General features: G+C 37.1%; 1 protein-coding gene and 1 non-coding gene across 2 annotated transcripts; both read right to left on the minus strand.

Annotated features, from left to right (window-relative positions):
- Positions 1-1,427: 1,427 nt before the first annotated feature.
- Positions 1,428-1,986, minus strand: LOC141658853 (uncharacterized). Its single transcript, XM_074465628.1, has one exon. It carries the CDS (start codon positions 1,966-1,968, stop codon positions 1,462-1,464), a length of 507 nt encoding a protein of 168 aa, XP_074321729.1. The 5' UTR covers positions 1,969-1,986; the 3' UTR covers positions 1,428-1,461.
- Positions 1,987-5,671: 3,685 nt separating this feature from the next.
- On the minus strand, positions 5,672-5,778 carry LOC141589373 (small nucleolar RNA R71). Its single transcript, XR_012520315.1, has one exon. It is a non-coding gene; the product is annotated as a small nucleolar RNA R71 (small nucleolar RNA).
- Between the last annotated feature and the right edge of the window lie 16,959 nt (positions 5,779-22,737).

Genomic DNA, 22,737 nt, shown 5'->3' on the forward strand with positions numbered 1-22,737 from the left:
TGGAGAACGTTACCTATTGTTACAACATCCTCGTCCTCGTCAAATTCTACTTCATCCGGCCATTCAGGCATTAAATTACGACGCGTGGGTTTGAACAGTTCTCGGACATTATTGGATCTAGTTTGATGACCATTCTCTAAATTGGAAGTCTCTTTGGCTGCATTTGGTAATTCTGGATCCTTTGGGATCACTTCCGCATCATCAGAGAGGTTGTTGGGAATTCTGTTTTGATGACTAGGTCTGAGATCAAGTGTTTGAGAAGTGTTTGGGAATTCTGTCTTGGTCCTACACCTAAATGCACACCCTGTCGGATACACATAATCGAATCTGAGTAGCATAGCTAATTCACAGGTTTACTCTCAAATATACAGGACTTACTGCACTAATATCATCTATGAGAAGCATAACTACCCGAAATGCGAATTAAGACATAATCAAAAGACAGGTAACCTTAGAAGTTACTTTTAAGAACACGAGTGATCAAGGAAAAATTAGAAACAATACAAAACAGATTAAAATAATGGGTTGCAAGAGTATTCACCAGAAAATAAAATAAATTACTGAACTATTTTAAGAAGTCGGATTCTCACCTGCAAATTTTGGCTGAAGCGGTTAATTTGATCCTTCCTATCAACTCGCGGACAAAATTCGCTGTCTACTGTATGAAAAAAATAAAACAAACTAATAAATAATTGAATAGAGTACTAATTTGTTTCAGCCGTACTTTAAAAAAAAAATCACCACTATCAATGTCAACTTATGCAAATGAACATGGATTACGAGTAACAAACAATGAGCTAATGAAGTGGATGTCAACTTGTTTACCTATTAAATTATCGAGGACTAGGACCGCTAGTACTAATAATAACCTAGATTCGCTCAGTTATATGCACAAAAAGGAAACAAACATTTGAATTTAAGGGCAGGGCGATGAAGTGCAACGCATGAGATGAAGCGCACGCCTCATGCAAAGGGGATGCAACTTATTTCCTTTTTGGATTTAGAGAGAGATATCATGGTCAGAAATAGAATGTACATAAAATGGAGCTACATGAAGAGATTAACGAGTAAAAATATAAAAATTATGTAGCAATCGTCTTGTTAGCCATGGTTTCTTAAAAAAAGGCGGCATTTTGGCTGGTGCTTCAGCAAACCTTGGGTTTAAGGATGCCTGAGACGTGCTCTTTTACACTAAGCCCAAAACACTCTCATAGTCAACTACAACCAGAAAAAAGTGAACAATAAATAACAAGTTCATAGTTCTAGAGCCGTGTGACATTAAACTTCATGTCTCTAATCTTCCTTTTTTTACAGCCAAGACAGCGCTTCTGGAAATTATCTACGAAGTACTTCACTAATCAATTTCCAGAATCTGAATATCTCAATCTCCCTAACAACCTTCTAGAGAAAATCGCACGAGAGTCGATAATAAGCTACTTGCATACCAAAAAATCACACTGGTCAAATTATATTCTGCAAAATAAAACATCCACATCTGGCACGAAACACAAGAACCGCTCTTCCATTAGGCGGTGCAATCTTCTTAAGATCGGCCTCTAGCTCACGGTGATGATCCCGAGGCAATTCAAATAAACCCTTTTTAATACCATCCTTAGCCACAGGATTGGAGTTCTTAACACATTCCTCAGTCTCAAGCTGTATATCAAACTCGGCCGCCTTCCAAAGGCCCCGACAACTTGGATTACGGCATTTTCGAGTAGTACACATGACAATTGCCCAAGCAGCCATTGCTACACACACAATACTAACCCCCAAAGACCCATATATAATAAGATTCTCACAAATTTCATCTTCCAAAACATAATATACCAAACTAGTAATCTCATCAAGCTTAGTATATGTATACATAACGTAAGGGAAGAGCAAAAACCCGAAAGCGCCAACAACAACAATCAAGATCACAAAATCAATAAAAGCCAACTTAGATTCACAGCAGGTTGATTGCATCTGATTATGAATATGATTAATTATACTCCATCCTACTAAAACACATTATCGAAACGGGCTCAAAAAAGCTAACACTGCCATCAAAATGCAAACTATGCAAAGACCCAAAAACCAAATTAGAATTAAAAGTATTGGAATAAGAAATCAGTTGAATGCATCTATTGGGGATTTCTTTGTGTGTAGGACATTGTTCTATCCGTTGAATGCATATACGAAAAAAATATCTCAAAAATAATATAGTAATAAGTATACCCGTTACTACCCACGTCTCCATTTATCGTCTATAACTGAGCATCAAGGTGGTAGTAACAGAAATAGAGTACTTTGCATCCGATAACAGATAGAAGCAAGAGCAATAATTACTTATTAAAGTCCAGAACCGTTGGGAAACTGGATTAACAACACTTGATACTTGAAATCGCTAATATCTAATTATACCAAAATCTAATTCAACACACGGATGACAGTAATAACGTATGGAGTACTTTGTAATTGAACGAAACTGAACAAATTGATGATGAAGAAAGTAAACAAACCTTTGTCTTAATTTGTAACTGGAAATTGAATGAATCCCAATTGAATCGACTATTGCTATGAATGAATCCCCAATTTGTGTTTTGATGCGCGAGTAAATGATTAATGAGTTGTTGAATCGATTAGATTGAGCAGTGAGATTAACGGTTTGTCGATTTTTTAATGAAAATGGGAGATGCCAGTTGATTAGCTAGGGTTTTGTTTTAATGAAAATGGGAGAAACTTATGGAAGATGATGGGTTAGGCGCGCGGTGGAAATAATTGGTGTGCTATTTAGGCTGATTTTTAATTTTTTAATAAAATGAAAAATTGCGCTCAACTTTTACTAAAGCCAATGCCGTAATAACGCATCATAAAGGGAAGGAAAGTGAATTATGTGGTTGACGCTTTGTTAAAGCGTCGATGGTAAAGTGTCTTAAATGTAAGGGATTTGTTGTAGTGACATATGAATAGTCAATGCCTGATTACTATTTCATATTCTATAATCTAATTTGATCTTGTATGTAGTTGTTCATTTCAATTCAATTTAATTGAAATGACATGACTCTTCATGTTTAGCCTTTGAGAAGGCTTTGGTTAGTAGGTTTTATCAATTTCTTGTACCTTACTCAACCTTACTACATACTCGTTTTCCTTTGTAATGTATACATTTGCATTACAAAACTTTCTGAGTACGTGTCGAGATCCAATCAAGACATAGGCCCTTGATGTGACCATAATTAGCGCACATTTAGTCCCCGAATTAGCCTCGTTCCCATGCTTTTTAGTGCATATTTGGGTCATTTACTATCTTTAGTTCTTTGTTTTGCATATTCTTTGAGATTTCGATCCCTTGGTAGGAAGGAGTAAGAATCTTGCATTTTCGAGGCAAAACAAGGCTAAATTGATCGAATCCAATGACCAAGCATCAAGGAGAGACAAGATTAGAAGGCCTTTGTACATATTATAGAAGAAGAGCAATGTTGAGAAAGGATCCTTGAGTCCCCAAGGAAATCCCCAAGGAATTTATGAAGAAAAGGGAAGAAAAGAAGAAGATATGTTGCTGAGTGACAATCCGAGCGGATTGTCACCAATCCGTCCGTCCCGCAGCTACACAATCCGAGCGGCTTTGCTCTATTCCGCTCGGATTCCACCTCCACAATCCGCCCGGATTCCCTTGAATCCGCTCGGACCCCACCGCCAGAATCCGCCCGTCCCGACCTTATTCCGCCCGGATTCGGCTCCAGCACGAATTGTCTTCTCCAAGCTACGAAGAAAGAAGCCCTTCTCTCGAAAAATACCGGGTCCTCCTTGCTCAATCTAAAAAGTGTAATTACTAGTTTAGCCCTTAGTTAACCCTAATGCATCCTCCCTAATTTTCACTATAAATACCCCATTAGTCTAATTAGAGGAGCATGTTCTTCTTATCAATAATTAGTATAGTTAATATCAATCAAATCTCTCTTTAATATTGTAATCAAGTATTAATCAAGTTTTAATCCAAGTTTTAGTTCTTTAATCTCTCTCTTGTTCATCCTTTATTTTGGGTAATTGAAGATTATTTGGGTTATTATTGGGAGATTGACAACCTCTCAATCAAACATCAAGTATTTCTATTATCTTTGCTTTATTATTGGAATCATTAGTAGGTATAATCTCTTAATCCCTTTTTAATTATTGTTAATTACTTTCATTTATTCATCATGTTTCATTTTGTTGGTATGATTGACAACCTTGCTAGCATGATCAACATGATAATGAGTGAGTAGTCTCTTAGCTAGGGTTTAATGGGTGATTAGGGGAAACCAACATGGGGAATGATTCATGCTTAAATTAATATGCTTTCATGGTTTATTTGCTTGCTTGTTTTGATCTCAACTCATGCACATGTTATGTTTGATGAAATGCTAAGCCTATGAATCCTTGCATTTACTATCATCACCTATCTTTTCAATGAGACTTGTAAGACATAACCCAACTCGAGTCTCATTAGACCATGCATGTTGTTGAGTAGGGAAGATTAAGTCGACTTGTAGGTGTTGTACAATCTAATCGATTCGGCTCCGGGACCCAAACTTTCCTAGGATTGTAAGATATAACCCAACTCAATCCATCACAACAATAATTGCTTGCTTATAATTTGAGAACATGTTTGTATGATCATATCCCATGATTCCCCTATGATCCCATGACACCCTAGTGCCTTTAATCAATTGTTTACACCCCTTTAATTCATCTTGCTTGTTTATTTTCATTGCTATCTTAGTTTAGTGACCTTCTACATCAACCCAAATTGTGACACCCCTTAGACACCACTAGTTGCAATAGAAATCTCATTTCAACTCCCGTCCCTTGGGATCCGACCTTTACTTGCCTCTTTACTAATTGTAGAGTTGTTTGTGAAGTTACAAATTGTGTTTTGATTCGACCGTGACCCAACGACCACATCTTTAATTGTGAATACGAGCGGAATCGCACCAAAAATGGCGCCGTTGCCGGGGACGGTGTTTGTTTGATTTAGATTTCTTTTTATTGTTATTAGTTGTGTCTTTCTTCGCCTTGGGGAAGTAAAACTCCTCAAGGTTTGTTCTAATTATTTTCGAGTTGTTTGATATTTTGCATGTCAAGAAGGTCACAAGGTGACTTGGTACCTTTTGACCGTGAAATCGAAAGAACCTTGACGAACAATAGGAGACTTGTTAGGAGGAATTTGAGAGGTATTAGTGAAGTTGTTCAACCCACTAGTGAGTTTGTCAATCCTTTCGCAATAGAAGGAGAAGAGAACCCATTACACAATACCCCACAAAATCCACCTACAATGCCTAAATTCTCGTCACATTCCGTACCCACCGAGGAGAACCTACCCAATGGTACTCCTACACCACAACATCTAACCGGAAATTTTATTGCCAAATCCGCCTTTATCCAATTAGTTGAAAGAAGCCAATTTGGGGGGATGCCTAGTGAAGACCCTCATTCTCATATGGAGGCTTTTTGTGACTATTGTGATGCGATCTCACAAACCGGTGTAACTCAAGACCAAATTAGATGGGTCTTATTTCCATTTTCTCTAATTGGCACCGCCAAACAATGGTTGAAAGGCCTTGATAAGGCTACTCTCGGAATAGACTCTTGGAAGAAGTTGGCTCTAGCTTTCTACAAAAAATTCTACCCACCGGAAAAGACTAACATGCTAAGAGCTCAAATTACGGGTTTTAAGCAAAGGGATGAAGAATCTTTGTATGAAGCTTGGGAGCGTTTCAAAGGAATTTGTCGCTCATGTCCTCATCATGGACTTAGCGAATGGTTCTTGGTTCAACAGTTTTGGAACGGTCTTTATGAAGACTCAAGAAATATCCTTAATATGGGATCGAATGGGATGTTCACCGAGGTTGATGACAACCAAACTTGGAGCAAAATTGAAGAGATGTCAATCCACAATTCACAATATAGTAGGCCTCGCAAGGCTACTAGAGGAGGAAAGCACGAAGTGGACGCCGTTACTCAATTAGGTGCCCAACTAAGCTCCCATATCGATACTATCAACTTGAAGTTCGAAAACGTAATGGCTAGACTTGAAGAAGTCTCAAAATCACCAAAGCATCATGTCAATGCCATGACGACATCTTCATCAATCCCAAGTGGGATATGTGAGAATTGTGGAACTTTGGGTCATGACCCAAGTGAGTGTAGGGGAACAACCGAACAAGTTAATGCTTTCCAAGCATATAAAAGCGGTGCCCCTTATTCAAATTTTTACAATGAGAATACCAAGTTCCATCCAAATCTCTCATACAAAAGCCAAAATGTTCAAAATCCTCAAACAACATACACTTCACCACCCATGAGAAATCAAAACCAAAGACCCTTTTACAACCAAAACCAAAGTTATCAAAATCAAAATCCATACAATCAACAACATGACCAAGGTTTGGATGTCCAAAAAGCGGTCCTCCAAATGCAAAAGAATCAACAAGAGTTTTTCACTCAAATGCAAAAAGATAGTCAAGCAAAGGAAATCACCATCAACAACATTCTAGCTCACACCAAGATGTTGGAAACCCAATTGACTCAACTAGCATCTTCAAGCTCACAAAGACAAAAGGGGCAATTACCACCTCAAAGTAATCCCCCTAGACATGAAACGGTTAGTGCTATTCACTTGAGGAGTGGCACAAGGTATGAAGCACCGAAGAAGCAAGTTGAGGATGAAGTTGTGGAAGCTAGTGAAAAGGAAGAAGTTGTGCAAAACTCCAAGGTTGGAGAACAATCAAAAGAAGAAGTTTCAAAGAAAAATGAAGACAAGGCCAAGGAGAAGGAGCCCATTGTGATTAGACTTCCTTTTCCAAGTCGTCAAGCCAAGCCCAAATTTGATGACCAACTTGGAAAGTTTATGGAAATTGTGAAGAATTTGGAAGTCTCAATTCCTTTCACGGAATTAATCAATCACGTACCGGCCTATGCGAAATACATGAAAGATATCCTCACAAAGAAGAAGTCAATCCGGAAACTTGAGACTATCGCCTTCACTAAGGTGAGTAGTGCAATACTTCAAGGGAGTTCACCTCCAAAACTAAAGGATCCGGGAAGCTTCTCAATACCGTGTACCATTGGCGACACAACGATCAACAAAGCCTTATGTGATCTAGGGGCTAGTGTGAGTGTTATGCCGTACTCGGTGAGTAAAAGGTTGGGGATGGGAGAGCTTAAATGCACCAATATCACACTCCAAATGGCCGATAGATCGACGAAGACACCATTAGGGATATGGGAAGATGTCCCCGTGCGAATTGGGAAGTTTTTCATCCCGGTGGACTTTGTCATTGTTGATATGGAGGAAGATTCCAACATTGCGATCATTCTAGGAAGACCTTTCCTACACACCGCGGGTGCGGTGATTGATGTGAAACATGGTGAGCTCACTCTAGAAGTGGGAGATGAAAGCATAACTTTAAACTTGATAAGACCATGAGAGCTCCCCATTTGCATGAGCCATGTTTCATGATTGATCATTATTGTCGAAAGGATGAGAGGAAGAAATCGGAACTCCAATGGAAGAAGAAAATTGAAGATGCTCCATTCAAAGAGCAAGTGAATTGTGACAAGGGGAGCTTGCAAAGCTCATCAAAATCAATCAAGGAAGAAGAAGATGGCCTCATTGGCCAAGGGAAGAAATTGGAAGAATTGTCCCCATCAAAACAAGAGATTTTCAATGATCAACTTAATGAAGTTTGTGGTTTTTGGGATGACGAATTTGAAGGGATTTTTAATCCCTATATTGGACATGCTATTGATCAAGATCGACAACAAGGGCAAAGGTCTATTGAAGACCTCTACCATGATAATGAACAAGCTTTTGATTACTTCTTCAAGGTGTTGAGCAACATCAACAACACCTTGAACATGCCCCCTTGACATCTCATCAAGAATGAGAGTTTGGTGGAGTCCCCCCTAAACCACCACTTGTAAATATTTCTAACTCCCTAACTCGCATTTCAATTCTTGTATTGCATTTTTGTCATCTTTGGATTTACTTTATTTACTTTGATCAAGATAATTGTCATGTTTGAGAGAATTGAGGGAGGGACTAACAATTTCAATTGATGTGTAGTGCTTAACCTTAGTGTGGGGATGGCAATTGCCTAGGCTATTCATGCCTTAGTAGTGCCCCCACAATGAAGAACACAAGAGTTGAAGAAATAATAGAAGAATGATAAGGGAATTGCATTGTGCACGGATGGAACTGAATCCGTGTACACAGGGAAAGAATCCGCCCGTCTTGAAGAATCCGAGCGTATTGCAGAAAATCCGCCCGTCCTGAACTGAGCTGAATTTTGAAAATTTCTTGACTGTGACTGAATCCGGGCGTTCTGAGCAGAAATCCGCCCGTCTTGAAGAATCCGCCCGTCTTGAAAGAAAGACGTCCGTCTTTGCAGCTGAGGAAAACAAGAAAAATTTCCTGGACTGAAATCCGTCCGTCTTCAACAGAATCCGCCCGTCCCGTGTCAAGCAAATCCGAGCGTCTTCCACCGAATCCGCCCGTCTTTAGGCGAGTTTTGTAAAGCCCAGAAAGAGCAGAATCCGCACGGATTAGGCAGAATCCGCACGGATTGCTCCTGCAGATTCGAAAATTTCGGTCTCTATAAACCCCCCCCCCCTTCATTCATTCATTCATAAACACTATCCAAACCATCAAAACCCTCATTCTCTCCATCACAAAAACAAAAACCCTCAACAACATTCACAAAAACAAATCAAATCATCCTTTCAACAACAAATTAATCACTCCTCCTTCATCAAAAATCAAAACCAAGCACAAAAGCTTCAACATTTGAGTCGATTTTTGAATTTATAAAGGCAAGGCCTTTCACCTTTAAATCGACTTGGGTTCACTACAAATTGAAGATTTTTCATTCTTTTCTTGGTTTAATTCATCAATGGCAAGGACTAAGGGACCAACAAAGGCACCAAAGGCTAAGGCACTCTCACAAAGGCAAAAGGCTCTTCAAACAAAGAAAGCATTGGCTATGGTGGTAGCAACACCAAACTTGGAAGTGCAACAACAACAACAACCTTCTATGGGAGCAACAACACCTTCTACTCCGGAAATTGATCAACTTTTGCATTATCCGGAGGTAACTTTTATTTCCGATACCCATAGAAACACCTTTGTCAAGTTTGCTATGAAGTCATTACAATCCACCAAGTTCATATGTGAAGATACCTTATAAAAATTGGGTGTCTTAGAGCAAACTAGAGCCTTTTTCAATGCCATGGGGTTGAAGAAATTGTTTGAAACAAAGGAATTGACATACCCCTCCCTTACCTTGGAATTTTTGAGTTCTTTGAAAGTCACCAAAGTTGAGAATAGGGAAAATCTCGAGTTTCGTCTAGCTAATGTTAGTAGACGCATTTCCTTTAGGGAATTGAGTGGAATTTTGGGTCTTAGTGATGAACCGCGATATTTCAAGAATTATGGAAAGTATGACCCCGACCCTCTTTGGGAGGCAATTTCCGGAAGGAAATTTGAGAGCTTTCATGCGAGTCGTGCTCTTTTAGTCCACCATCCGGGCATAAGAGTATGGCACAAGGTCATGGGAAACACCATAATTGCAAGGAAAGATACCAACCATTTCACCAAACTTGATTTTATTCTTCTTGAGTCGACTTTGAATATTGGAAGAGTACACACCAAGCCTTACAATTCTTTGAGGCTCTTGGTAGATAGATGGCTCAATATTGATTGTGGGAAGAAGGGCAATACCGTTATTGTCAATGGCGGCCTAGTCACTATCCTAGCTAAGCACTTTGATCCTAACTTCAATAAGGATAACAAGTACAAAGCAAAGGAGGGTGGCCATCTTGTTGATATGCATACTATGATACACAAGTACAAGTGGGTTGCCCATAACCCCCTTGACACTAAGTATGGATGGCTCACTAGTGAAGCTAGATCGTTCACCTTGCCTTCGAAGATTTGTCGTCTAAGCGTCCACCGGACCAATTATCTACTTCCCCTTTCCGAAGAAGCCGAGTATATTATTCAACAACAAAAGGGTGATCTTGAAATGCCCTCCTCTTCCATTGTCATACCACCTTACCCTTTTGAGTATGAAGAGTTCAAGCCGGAAGGAGTTGAAGTTAGAAAAGATTATGTGACTCTTCTCATGCAAAGCAATGCACAAGCAAGCCTTTGAAGATCGGAAAAATGCTTACTTGGCTCAATATCCACCCCTCCTACATTTAGCTAGGCAAGGACTCCTTGATCCATCTTGTCCTTTGCCTAGTTGGGCGGATAGAGAAGTCCTATTTTCGGGTGCATCTAGGGTCGTTTTGGGTGACAATGAGGTTGTTGGTAATGATGAAGAAGTTGATGATAACATTGGTGAAGAGGCAAGTGAAGAAGGAGGAGAGGATGGTGAAGATGATGATGAGGAAGATGAGGAAGAAAGTGAAGAAGCAAATGACAAGAGAAGTGGCAATGTGGCCACTTCTAATGAGGAAAGTGATGATGATGATAGCATGATGGAAGACTAGCAAGCCTTGGAGACTCCTACCCTCTCATGGTTTGTCTATTTCTCTCTTTGTTTTAATTATAATTTTGATCATTGTTGGAGTAGTCCTAGCACCTTAGAGGACTCACACCTCGGTACCATTGAGGTGTTCTTATTTTATTGTTCCCATTTTCAAAATCCAAAATGACAAAATAGTTTCATGCATTGCATAGTGTGTGCATGAACTACACCCATCCTTGGACATTAGCAATAGTGTCTCACTCGGTTTGGGGAAGTTAATGCATACACAACGGGAGGTAATCTAAATTATCCTCTCCGTCATAACAAAAACCATGCATCATGTAGTATAGCTTAGAATAGATTGCATTTAGTGTAGAAATCATGCATCATCTTTGCATAATTTCCATCACTTTGGCCATTGAGGACAATGCCCATATTAGTGTGGGGATGAGAATTCTAACATTTAACTCTTATTCAAAAATCCAAAAAAATTGAAAAATTTCAAAAAATCATAAAAATTTGAAAAATCGAAAACCCAAAAACATGTTTATTTCCTTTTGTATAAATTGTCTTGTATATATTATGTTTGTTCATCCTTGTTCACATTGATCGACTACGCCACATCCGAGACATGAGGATATTGAAGACCGCATGGTATGATCTTTCCAATCTCCTTTTTCCTCTTTATGTTAATGACTATGTGGCTTTATTTTGATTGATGCGGTATAAACAATGTGAACTTAGGACTTGCATTTAGATTATTTGGCATACTAGTTGGTAGAATCAATTGCATTATGATGTTTATATTAGTTGCATCATGGCATGTAGTTTGCATGTTAGAAAATTTTGCGAAACCGTCTACTTGGGAAACTTGACAAGTGTATATAGGCCCTAGTAGATGCTTTTTGTTCTTAAGATTTTGCTTGTTAGAATGCTTGTAAAACACCCTAGGATGTGTCATGCTAGTATCCTTTGACCCATGGATTAAGGCCTAGTCAAGAGTACCTTGTGGTGTGATAACTCCTTGGCTACCGTTTATTCCAAGGTGACCCTTGAAACCATGCATCCATCCATCCATCCATCCATCCATCAATCATCCATGTTCTACCATACATTTTTGTCAACAAAAGGGAATGGGCACAAAAAGAAATCAATTTGAGTTCAAGAAATGAAATGAAAAGAAAAAGTTTGCAAAATGCATCAAAAGAAAAGAGGAGCAAAAATAGACTCCTAAAGCTTCAAATATAAGCCACCCTCCCTACATATGGGGTGACTTTGAAAATGTTCAAAAGAAATGCAAAAAGTTGAAAAGTTGTCAAGTGTTGAAATGCCAAAAATCAAAAAGAAATGGCAAGAAAGTGTTCTCAAATGTTATATGCCACAAGAAATTGGGGGGAAAAACAACAACAAAGCAAACTCCCAAATGAAACTCAAATTCTATTGATCCCTTTATCCATCGTATCCATTTTTGTGCATGGTAGAGAGGGGACGACCCTTCTTCTTGTCTAGGCAAGAGAGGGAATTCCGCGATCCTCCAGTGTTTCTAACACCATAGGGAGTCTACTCTTGACAAAATCATTTAACGATTGAGGACAAAGGTACCCTAGCTTGACACAATTTGGAGGTGATTTATTGGTATCCTTCTAGGCTTAGTAGTTTGAAGAAATTGCATCTATGAAGGAGTGTGTACCCTTGAATTGCTTCCCTTGTAGATAATTTCCGCCACTTAGATGAGGAAAGTGGCTATTCTTTTTGTAGATGCATCCATTATGTGATTTTGTGTGCTTAATGTTTGGATGTGTCGCCATTTTGGCAAGACCCACCTTGCCTTGCAAGAAGGCATCCTACCTCATGGTTGTCTTGTTGTGAGTTGAAGGGGCGGAGTGAGACCCGCTAATTGTCTCATATCGGCTATTAATATTAGGATAGGTTAGTATTGGTCCTAGTCTTTGTCACCTCTTTACTCGGGACGAGCAAAGGTTCGGTTTGGGGATATTTGATGTGACCATAATTAACGCACATTTAGTCCCCGAATTAGCCTCGTTCCCATGCTTTTTAGTGCATATTTGGGTCATTTACTATCTTTAGTTCTTTGTTTTGCATATTCTTTGTGATTTTGATCCCTTGGTAGGAAAGGAGTAAGAATCTTGCATTTTCGAGGCAAAACAAGGCTAAATTGATCGAATCCAATGACCAAGCATCAAGGAGAGACAAGATTAGAAGGCCTTTGTACATATTATAGAAGAAGAGCAATGTTGAGAAAGGATCCTTGAGTCCCCAAGGAAATCCCCAAGGAATTTATGAAGAAAAGGGAAGAAAAGAAGAAGATATGTTGCTGAGTGACAAATCCGAGCGGATTGTCACCAATCCGTCCGTCCCGCAGCTACACAATCCGAGCGGCTTTGCTCTATTCCGCTCGGATTCCACCTCCACAATCCGCCCGGATTCCCTTGAATCCGCTCGGACCCCACCGCCAGAATCCGCCCGTCCCGACCTTATTCCGCCCGGATTCGGCTCCAACACGAATTGTCTTCTCCAAGCTACGAAGAAAGAAGCCCTTCTCTCGCAAAATACCGGGTCCTCCTTGCTCAATCTAAAAAGTGTAATTACTAGTTTAGCCCTTAGTTAACCCTAATGCATCCTCCCTAATTTTCACTATAAATACCCCATTAGTCTAATTAGAGGAGCATGTTCTTCTTATCAATAATTAGTATAGTTAATATCAATCAAATCTCTCTTTAATATTGTAATCAAGTATTAATCAAGTTTTAATCCAAGTTTTAGTTCTTTAATCTCTCTCTTGTTCATCCTTTATTTTGGGTAATTGAAGATTATTTGGGTTATTATTGGGAGATTGACAACCTCTCAATCAAACATCAAGTATTTCTATTATCTTTGCTTTATTATTGGAATCATTAGTAGGTATAATCTCTTAATCCCTTTTTAATTATTGTTAATTACTTTCATTTATTCATCATGTTTCATTTTGTTGGTATGATTGACAACCTTGCTAGCATGATCAACATGATAATGAGTGAGTAGTCTCTTAGCTAGGGTTTAATGGGTGATTAGGGGAAACCAACACGGGGAATGATTCATGCTTAAATTAATATGCTTTCATGGTTTATTTGCTTGCTTGTTTTGATCTCAACTCATGCACATGTTATGTTTGATGAAATGCTAAGCCTATGAATCCTTGCATTTACTATCATCACCTATCTTTTCAATGAGACTTATAAGACATAACCCAACTCGAGTCTCATTAGACCATGCATGTTGTTGAGTAGGGAAGATTAAGTCAACTTGTAGGTGTTGTACAATCTAATCGATTCGGCTCCGGGACCCAAACTTTCCTTGGATTGTAAGATATAACCCAACTCAATCCATCACAACAATAATTGCTTGCTTATAATTTGAGAACATGTTTGTATGATCATATCCCATGATTCCCCTATGATCCCATGACACCCTAGTGCCTTTAATCAATTGTTTACACCCCTTTAATTCATCTTGCTTGTTTATTTTCATTGCTATCTTAGTTTAGTGACCTTCTACATCAACCCAAATTGTGACACCCCTTAGACACCACTAGTTGCAATAGAAATCTCATTTCAACTCCCGTCCCTTGGGATCCGACCTTTACTTGCCTCTTTACTAATTGTAGAGTTGTTTGTGAAGTTACAAATTGTGTTTTGATTCGACCGTGACCCAACGACCACATCTTTAATTGTGAATACGAGCGGAATCGCACCAGCCCTCTAGCCTAAGAATAGCTCCCACTGTTTTCACAGTATGTGGGACTCTTCCTCATGCACATCTCATGATTGCAAGTGTACTCGATTTCCGTTGTAAATATTTCTCATTATTCTTTATTGCCTAGAACGATTCTAGAAAATCTACTTCTTAATTAACATAGCCACAATGGTATCTTAACCATCCTAATGTGTTTTGATTATGGTTTTGTCGGAAACCATGCGCAATCACAATTGTCAATTGTTGCTTGTGTAACACCTTTACACAAAATTGCATCATAAACACTTTGCATCATAGCCTTAATGCTTCTGCAAGCACTTAAGGGTAATCTTTATGGCTAATTTGGCAAAGATTACTTAAAATTCGATTTTGGAAACAATTCATCATACTCAAAGCATATGAAGTGTTATACATCATTTCTTTTAATTGATTCGGCAGCGGAAGCAAATGAAATCAATCAAATATGTTCAATTTAATTGAACTAGTCATGAATCTTATCAACATAAGACTTCTTATTGACGCTAATATCACGTGGATTTATCTACATAAATCTAGATATTAAAGATGTATTATATTACTCCAAAAGTCTTAAATCATTCTCAATGATCAATATGTCATCCACATATCGGACTAATTAAAATTTCCGTAACTCCCACTAAACTTCATGTATAAACACAACTTCTCGACTTATCGAGAAATGTTTTATCACATGATCAAAATGTTGATTCTAACTCATTGATGTCCTACTTAAGACCCTCTCTTAAGTTTCACATTATCTTAGGATTGCAAGAATCTACTAAACTCAAGACATGTATTGAATACATTCCTTCTATTGAAGAAGTGGGTTTTAGATTCACTCGCTATGTATTTCATAACCTCATAATGAAACACAATCCCTAAGAAGATCCAAATAGACTTAAGCATTTCAACTGGTGCAAAACCCTTTGCAACCAATCAAACCTTGATATCTCTCTTTATTAGTGCAAAACCCTTTGCAACTAATCAAGCCTTTTATATTGGATTTTCTTGGCTCTAAGCCTTTTAGTGAGTTGTGACTTAAACACTCTCATGTAAGTCATATGTTCATTACTTTCTAGAAGTAATCAATTTGAATCAAACGATTTCTCTTGTAAGTTATAAGCTCTTTGCTTTCTTAAAAGTAGCATGAATTCATCATTTTCAACAAGTGACGAACTTTAACCTCCTAGGTTTTAAAGAAACAACGTCTTACACAAAAGATCTCATGTAGCCAAGAAAGACCAGTTTCTTGCGACATAACATCTTTGTGGCTCTTTGAATAATTTCTCCCACTCTGTCTTCTAGAAATAAACTTGTATTTTAGAAAGACAGCTTCATGAGCCGCAAACCCGTCGTACTCGTGATAATTGAAAAGGAAAAATGAGCATTTTTTTCTTGTGAAAACTTACAAACATGGTACCCTTACCATTTCATATCTCATATGATTCGATTTAGTGGAAAAAATAATTTAGACAAAAATGATAATATCCCCAAAAGGATCAAGTAACTCAAAGTAACTTGATTGAAGTTCAAACCATATCGAATAGCGTTTGATTTCTTATCCAACCACACATTATTCCATAATGCGTGCTAAGAGAGATTAACTTGTGATACTATATCACATTTCCTTTGGCTTATATCAAAGTCTTCACTTTGATAATCCCATCACGACTAAATCGTGATTCCTTGAACTCTTTGAAATTCTTCAAAGATTTCTCTATTTACCTTATTAAGTGAACATATTAGTGTCAACTTAAATCGTTGGTAAAAGAAAATGATCAACCTATTTTGGATCGATGATTTACAACCTCGATCTCCTTTTCAACCAAAAGGCACGAGACATCTTGCTTTGAATACAAGATACGCATATACTATTAACGATCTAATGGTTTCAAGAGTACTCGATAACTCTTTGCGTTCATCATTCCAAAATTTAAGGTTTAATCTTGGGTTACCAATTTGAGTCTTGCATCATCTTCATGATATATCGTTCTAGTTTGGTTTAGAATATTATTACCTTGATAATGGGCTAGCCATATATCAAATCGTGGTGTATAGGGTCACAAAAGTGAAACCTCTTTTGTATCTTAACAAGTTTATATTCTCATTTAGAGTTTATGTACTTAATAGTCACAATTAAGTATAACTCCAAAACCCAAAAACTAGATTTAGTACACAATGACTCTATCTCTCAATATCATTGTTGCTAGTCGTTATATTCTAATCATTCTATGTATCAAGTAAAATCATGTAAACCACCACCGGTTTCTAATATTGACGAAGTGGTACTAGCAAAATTTATGTCAATCATATAAACATTTAAAGAAGAAGATCCTATTAGATGTCCCACAACTAATTTGTTGATTCTTCAATAATTTGGGGTAGTTTCCTTTCTAGTGTCCAACATTTAAGACAATGGAAACTTTATCGGTCGGGATTGATAGGTTTAGTATCGTCATTCTCAACAACTTTACCTTTAACATTACCTTGTATCAATTCCATTATAATCTTTACTTCTTGAACCTCGTCCTCATCTTAACGGTTTAAGAGAATGCTCCCACTCATTTCAATGAGTCTTTGCTTTGAGAAGCAAAATTGAATTCATGAAGATTACTCTTCATTTGTTCGTTTTAGTCTTAAAACTTTCATTGAAGTGGTTGCGTTATTTTGGTCAATTACGAATTCTTACAAATCTAATTACCAAAACAATTTATCGCTTCAAGGTACTTAATTCAATTAAGTATATGAAAAATAATCCATTGTAAGTAGATGTGTTAGTCAAGAATCAAAAACCTGTTTGATAATGAATAACTTTAATCTATACTCTTTACAAGAGATCCTTAGCAATGGATAAAACGAGGTTTTTAGAAAAAAAAAAATTCAAATTTTGTCTTTAGTTATGATGTTTTAATGGAGATTTGAATCAAAAATCGAAATGATATCGTATATGATAGTGGTGAAGAATTAGAACAATATGATAACGGAAAAAGGAAAACTTAACATTTATCGTTTTAATAATACTTGTAGATAACAAGTAAAGCATTTACATAGTGACCTCTACCCAACTATGATAAATGATTCCAAGACCCAAATTCATATTAACTTGGGCACGGTAGGGCCGATTCATCCCTTATCAATATAACTCGGTGGATTAACGCTTTAATCGATTCTACTTTTAGAACTCTTGGTCGATAAAATTACATTAACTTTTATCTTTAGCCCAAAACACATCCGACAAGGGCACGGTAGGGCCGATACATCCCTTGTCAAAAACTTTTGTTGAGTGCAATCCAAATTTCGAATAAATGTGTCCATGATCCAAATCCATATTAACTTGGGCACGGTAGGGCCGATTCATCCCTTATCAACATGAATTCGGTGGATTAACATTCATCACCCACTTCCCCTACGTAACAAGGTTTGTACCCCGGTAGGGCCGAGTGCACTCCCTCGCGAAATAGGTTTTCATGGTTTCTACTATTTGGTAAGGCTAAGTCTCAATTGTTTGTTTTAGCGAGAGGTCATGTCAATTTATTATCTATCACGTTTTAAGTGAACTTAAGCGGTGAACTACGATAATTATAATTGACACGGTCGATGTACTCGATAAAAGATGATGCATGTTTTAGTTATGGCGATTTAGCGATGCATGCGACATATAAATAAAATGCAAACATAAAAATAAATCCTAGTATGGCCTTCCTAAAATAGAAAAACTATTTAACTATTACATATTCGGAAACCAACTCCTTTGGTCCCTTGAACTTCGGTTGTGGCACGCATCTCGAGGTAACACCGTCTTTATGTATCGCCATCTTGAAGAAATCCGTCTTTGGGAACTCCGAGATAAATAAAATTACATAACAAATTACATAATTTCCTATTATACATTTGTAACTAATATAAAATAAATCTATTAAATTACAAAACGGTGATACGAGATCACAATAAAAATTACAACCGAATCGATATTCCCATACATTTCGGGTAATATCAATTAAAAACTAAGGCCATACTAAGTAAAATTACATAATTCAAAATTACATAAATTAAAATTATGACAATCATAAAGAAAATGCAGCATTATAATATGTATGAACATGCCCAATTTTATGCTAAATCGCCTTTAATTAGCCAATATCGTATATTACTCGGTTTTTACGGATTTGCGTGATTTCAACATTTTACAATCACAAAAAATACATAAATTCATATTTATGCATAAGTTAATTACCCTAACCTCTTAGGACTCAAAATTTAGTCTTCACTAATAATTTGACCATAATTAACTCATATTTATAAAATTGTTCATTAATGGACTAAAAAATTACAAAAATAAGCTATAAACTTCAAATAAATCACAAAATTTCAAATAAATTCAAAATTTGAAATTTAAACTCATGAACATTCTGGAAAAAATACCATGACACTCATAATGTTCAAAAACTTAGGTTAAAAATTTCGACATTTTTCCGGAAAAACAATGTTGCGGTTTATCGATTTTTAACAAAATAATCATAAAAACATGTGAAAAATTATATTCATTAACTTTTCAATTTTAGATCTGAAAAAGATAATAAAATGCAACATTAGATGTTTTTCCTAAGTCATAGATTATGTTTTATTAACTTTTCACTAATAATGTCACTATTTATGCTATTTTTCTTCAAAAATCCATAAATCATGCAAAAAGACTTCTTTATAGCCAATTATTTTACACACATCTTGTAAAATTGCATGTGACAACATATTAAATTTCTATGACCAGATTCGAAATTTAACTCATATTAACCTATTTTTCACCTAAATCCGAATTTAATAATGAAAAATCCATTTTTCGAGCATAACTAGTCCAAAAATTATGAAAATTTACAGGTTATCTCAAAATAATATATGTGACAACATATCCAAAAATCACTGGAAAATTCGAAGTATAGCTAATTTTAGACCGAAAATGACATTTTTACTCATAAAATCATATTTAAATGCCATTATTGTATAATATGAACAATAAAAATCCGTAAATTAACCAAAAATATCCTAAAACATTTTAGGATCAGAAATTTTAACATGCATGGATTAATTTCGTGATATCTCATAATAACACAAATTTTACAAGTTTTATATGTTATTCTTAAACTCGGAAAAACTTTTAACCGATTTGCATGCAAACAACCATGGCTCATGATACCGATTGAAGGAAATGTAGATCTATACACTTACATATTCATATATGTTCATATTTAATTTGTCATAAAATTAAAGGTTGATCTTATGCATGCAAACATTAAAACAAATAAGGAAGAAACATTATTCTTACATTGTATTTTCGGTTCAAATGGGCACAAAAGAAATCTCCTTTTCTTTTGTTCTTGAGCTTTCCTTTTGGATGAACAAAGATCCAAGTGTAGGATCTCTCCCAAGGATTTATATCCAAAGCACACTCTTAATTAAAATTAATATTATAGGAGCTAGTACAATATTAATCTTGTGAAAAATGACTCAAAATAATTTGGTATTTTGATCTCCCAAAACCGGTTGGGAGAGAAAATGGAGAGGAAGAATTTTCTCTTTCTAAAACTTAATCTTTGATAAGTTGGAATGAATGAATGAATCAACACACTCATGCATGTAGTGTATGACAAAAATTAAGACAAAAATCCTTTTGCCTTTTCTATTGTGGAACCGTGTAGAAGGGAAGTGGAGGGAAGAAAAAGACCCAATGCATGCACTTGTTTGCCTTCACAATGCAAACTAGGGTTGCATGGCTAGGCTACCATCAAATAATTGTGTTTTCCACTAATATAAACAACACAATATTTAGCCTAATTCCCTCCTCATTTCGGCACATATGGATAACATGGGTTCCATATTATTTTTGTCAATTGTCAATATGTCACATGTCATATGTAACATAAATTTGTTTATGTATTTTTAACATATTAAAAATCAACGTATTAATAAAAATACGTCATATACAAAAATCGACTTAGTAATTCATAATTACTTGTACCAAAATATTTTACCGTTTATAAATCACAACAGTTTGTATTTATAATAATTCATTCAATTCAATTGTTACCTTAAACAATTATTTCATCCGAATAATGATACGATTCAATTACTCAGACCGTATCTCATTTAATCACATTTCAATGTAATACGTAAATTTTTCTTCCAAAATCGTCCGTCAATTTTCAAGTAATTTAATTAACTCGTAACATTATACGATTAATTAAATGATCAATTAAGAGTGTTTCCCTATAGGTATGACCTAGGGGTCAATGATCACCACCGTCAAGACGACGTAAGTAATGTCAAACTCTAGTCAGCCAATCATTACTGATATATGTTGACCAGTTGACAGTAAATATTATTTCCCAATTGTATTCTTTAAAATGAGATTTAATAATGATATTTGAATCATGTGATCGCACTATTGTTGAGGACACATTTCCCAACACGCGCCTCTTCGGGATGATCCGGGAAATTTTGTGTTTCTTCATACTCACATTTCCTAGTTTTCGCGTTTTACGAAATCCGACACGGTTTCCATAACGCAGCTTTAAACATACGGATTTTTCTTTCTTTTTTTAAGAAGGGGGAAGGGCTAGCCGCCCCGATCCGCGACGGATCGTTTCCATGTCAGTCGAAATTCCGAAATTTTTTCGCTTTTTCGCAAGTCAAAATTCGAAAATTGATAACACGACATCGATTTTCCTCAAAAATTCAAGCACTCACAAATTCGAGTCTTGACCTCAAAAGCCAAATGTACTCACAAAAATCCTTTTCTAAAATTCTTTCCTGACGGTTTGAGTTTGATTTTTTCGAGTCAACTTCGATAATTTCGACGCAATTTAATTCACGACGCAAGTTAATTGCTCAAAATTTCAAATCAATTCCTTTTGAATTCCGAACGCGACAATTTGTCACGGAATTTTCAAAATTCATTTCAAAATTTCAATTTTAACTTCAAGTCATCTTGGTTAAATTTTGATTTTCAAACAAATGCTTCTACGTGTTTGTGTATACGTGCTATCTATTGCCCGTTTTTCTACACTAACGATGCAGGAACTGGTGCCAAGCAAAAGGAGAATCGACAGCCAATAACGCTCCTCCGAAACACAACACAAAAAAGCCAAAAATCACAAAATAAACCACAATCCAAAAACACATGTATACAAACCGCCTTACGCGAAATACATAAACAAACGTCTATCATACAGACACTGGCCTAAAACAAACGTCTATCATACAGACACTGGCCTAAAACAAACGTCTATCATAGAGACACTGGCCTAAAACAAACGTCTATCATACAGACACTGGCCTAAAACAAACGTCTATCATACAGACACTGGCCTAAAACAAACGTCTATCATACATACACTGGCCTAAGACAACGAACTGGGGGCTATCTGCCACCTACCGAACTAAGCATCTGTATCCTCTCAAACAGAAAAGAAAGAGAGCAACATAGGGAACAAAGGAGCAACAGCGAAAGCAGAGGAGGTTACCATGACGATAATCCTCCGCTCCTACTCCACGACAAAAAAGAAGACAATGCCTGGCAGATTTTGGATGATGGGGAGGCCAAGAACCATGATGCGATGCACCACTCCGGTGCTGACCCCCAATCATCAGCCATCCTGCCCATGAGCCACAACGAAAAGGACAAACCGGCCATATTAGCTGTCTATCCGGATCTCTACAGACAACGACCAACGATCGATACCCGATCATTGGCCGGACAAAGGCCGCCAGGGAAAAACACAACCAAGCCTGTAACAAAAAACAGTCGACTCTCCCCCTCCGGGATCGACTTCCTCCTCCAAAGCCTCGACAACGGACCCCATCGGTCCCAACAAAAACACAACCTGCAATACAAAAACAAGGGGCAATCCCGCCCCGAACCATTCACAAAAAAAACACAAAAACGACTCGCCCCTCTTGTCAAGCAAAAGACGAGTCAAAACCACAAAAACGGCATTTCAAGACCCATACAAGGTCCGCCAACAACCCAAAGCACATTCTCGACACAATGGGGATTTTTCTACGGCTCAAAAAGGCAATTCCTACGCTAATTTGGGCCCAAGCCGGTCAAAATTTCAAAAACGACCGCAAAAAGGCAAACGTGATTTTATCACGCCTCAAGGTGACCTAAAATACCAATAAGGTCCATTTCAAGGCAAACTGACTCAATTCAAGCCCAAACAGACGCTTATTTTGTCAGACGTAAGACCGTTGCAAAAGGCAAAAATTCAATTTTGCCCACAAACACCCCAACAAAGGTCCTTAGATGGCAAACACGGGTTTTCCCAACTACAATGCAACCTAGTGGGGCCCACTACCCAAGCAAATAAACTTGGCATTGTGAAATGAGACGGTTTCTCGCCTCATTCACGTTTTTTTGAGCCTAGGGAGCGGGAACGGGGACCAAAATGCAAACTAAAAGCACCCCTATACTCCT

The sequence above is a fragment of the Silene latifolia genome, chromosome 6, assembly GCF_048544455.1.
Source record: "Silene latifolia isolate original U9 population chromosome 6, ASM4854445v1, whole genome shotgun sequence".
Lineage (NCBI taxonomy): Eukaryota > Viridiplantae > Streptophyta > Magnoliopsida > Caryophyllales > Caryophyllaceae > Silene > Silene latifolia.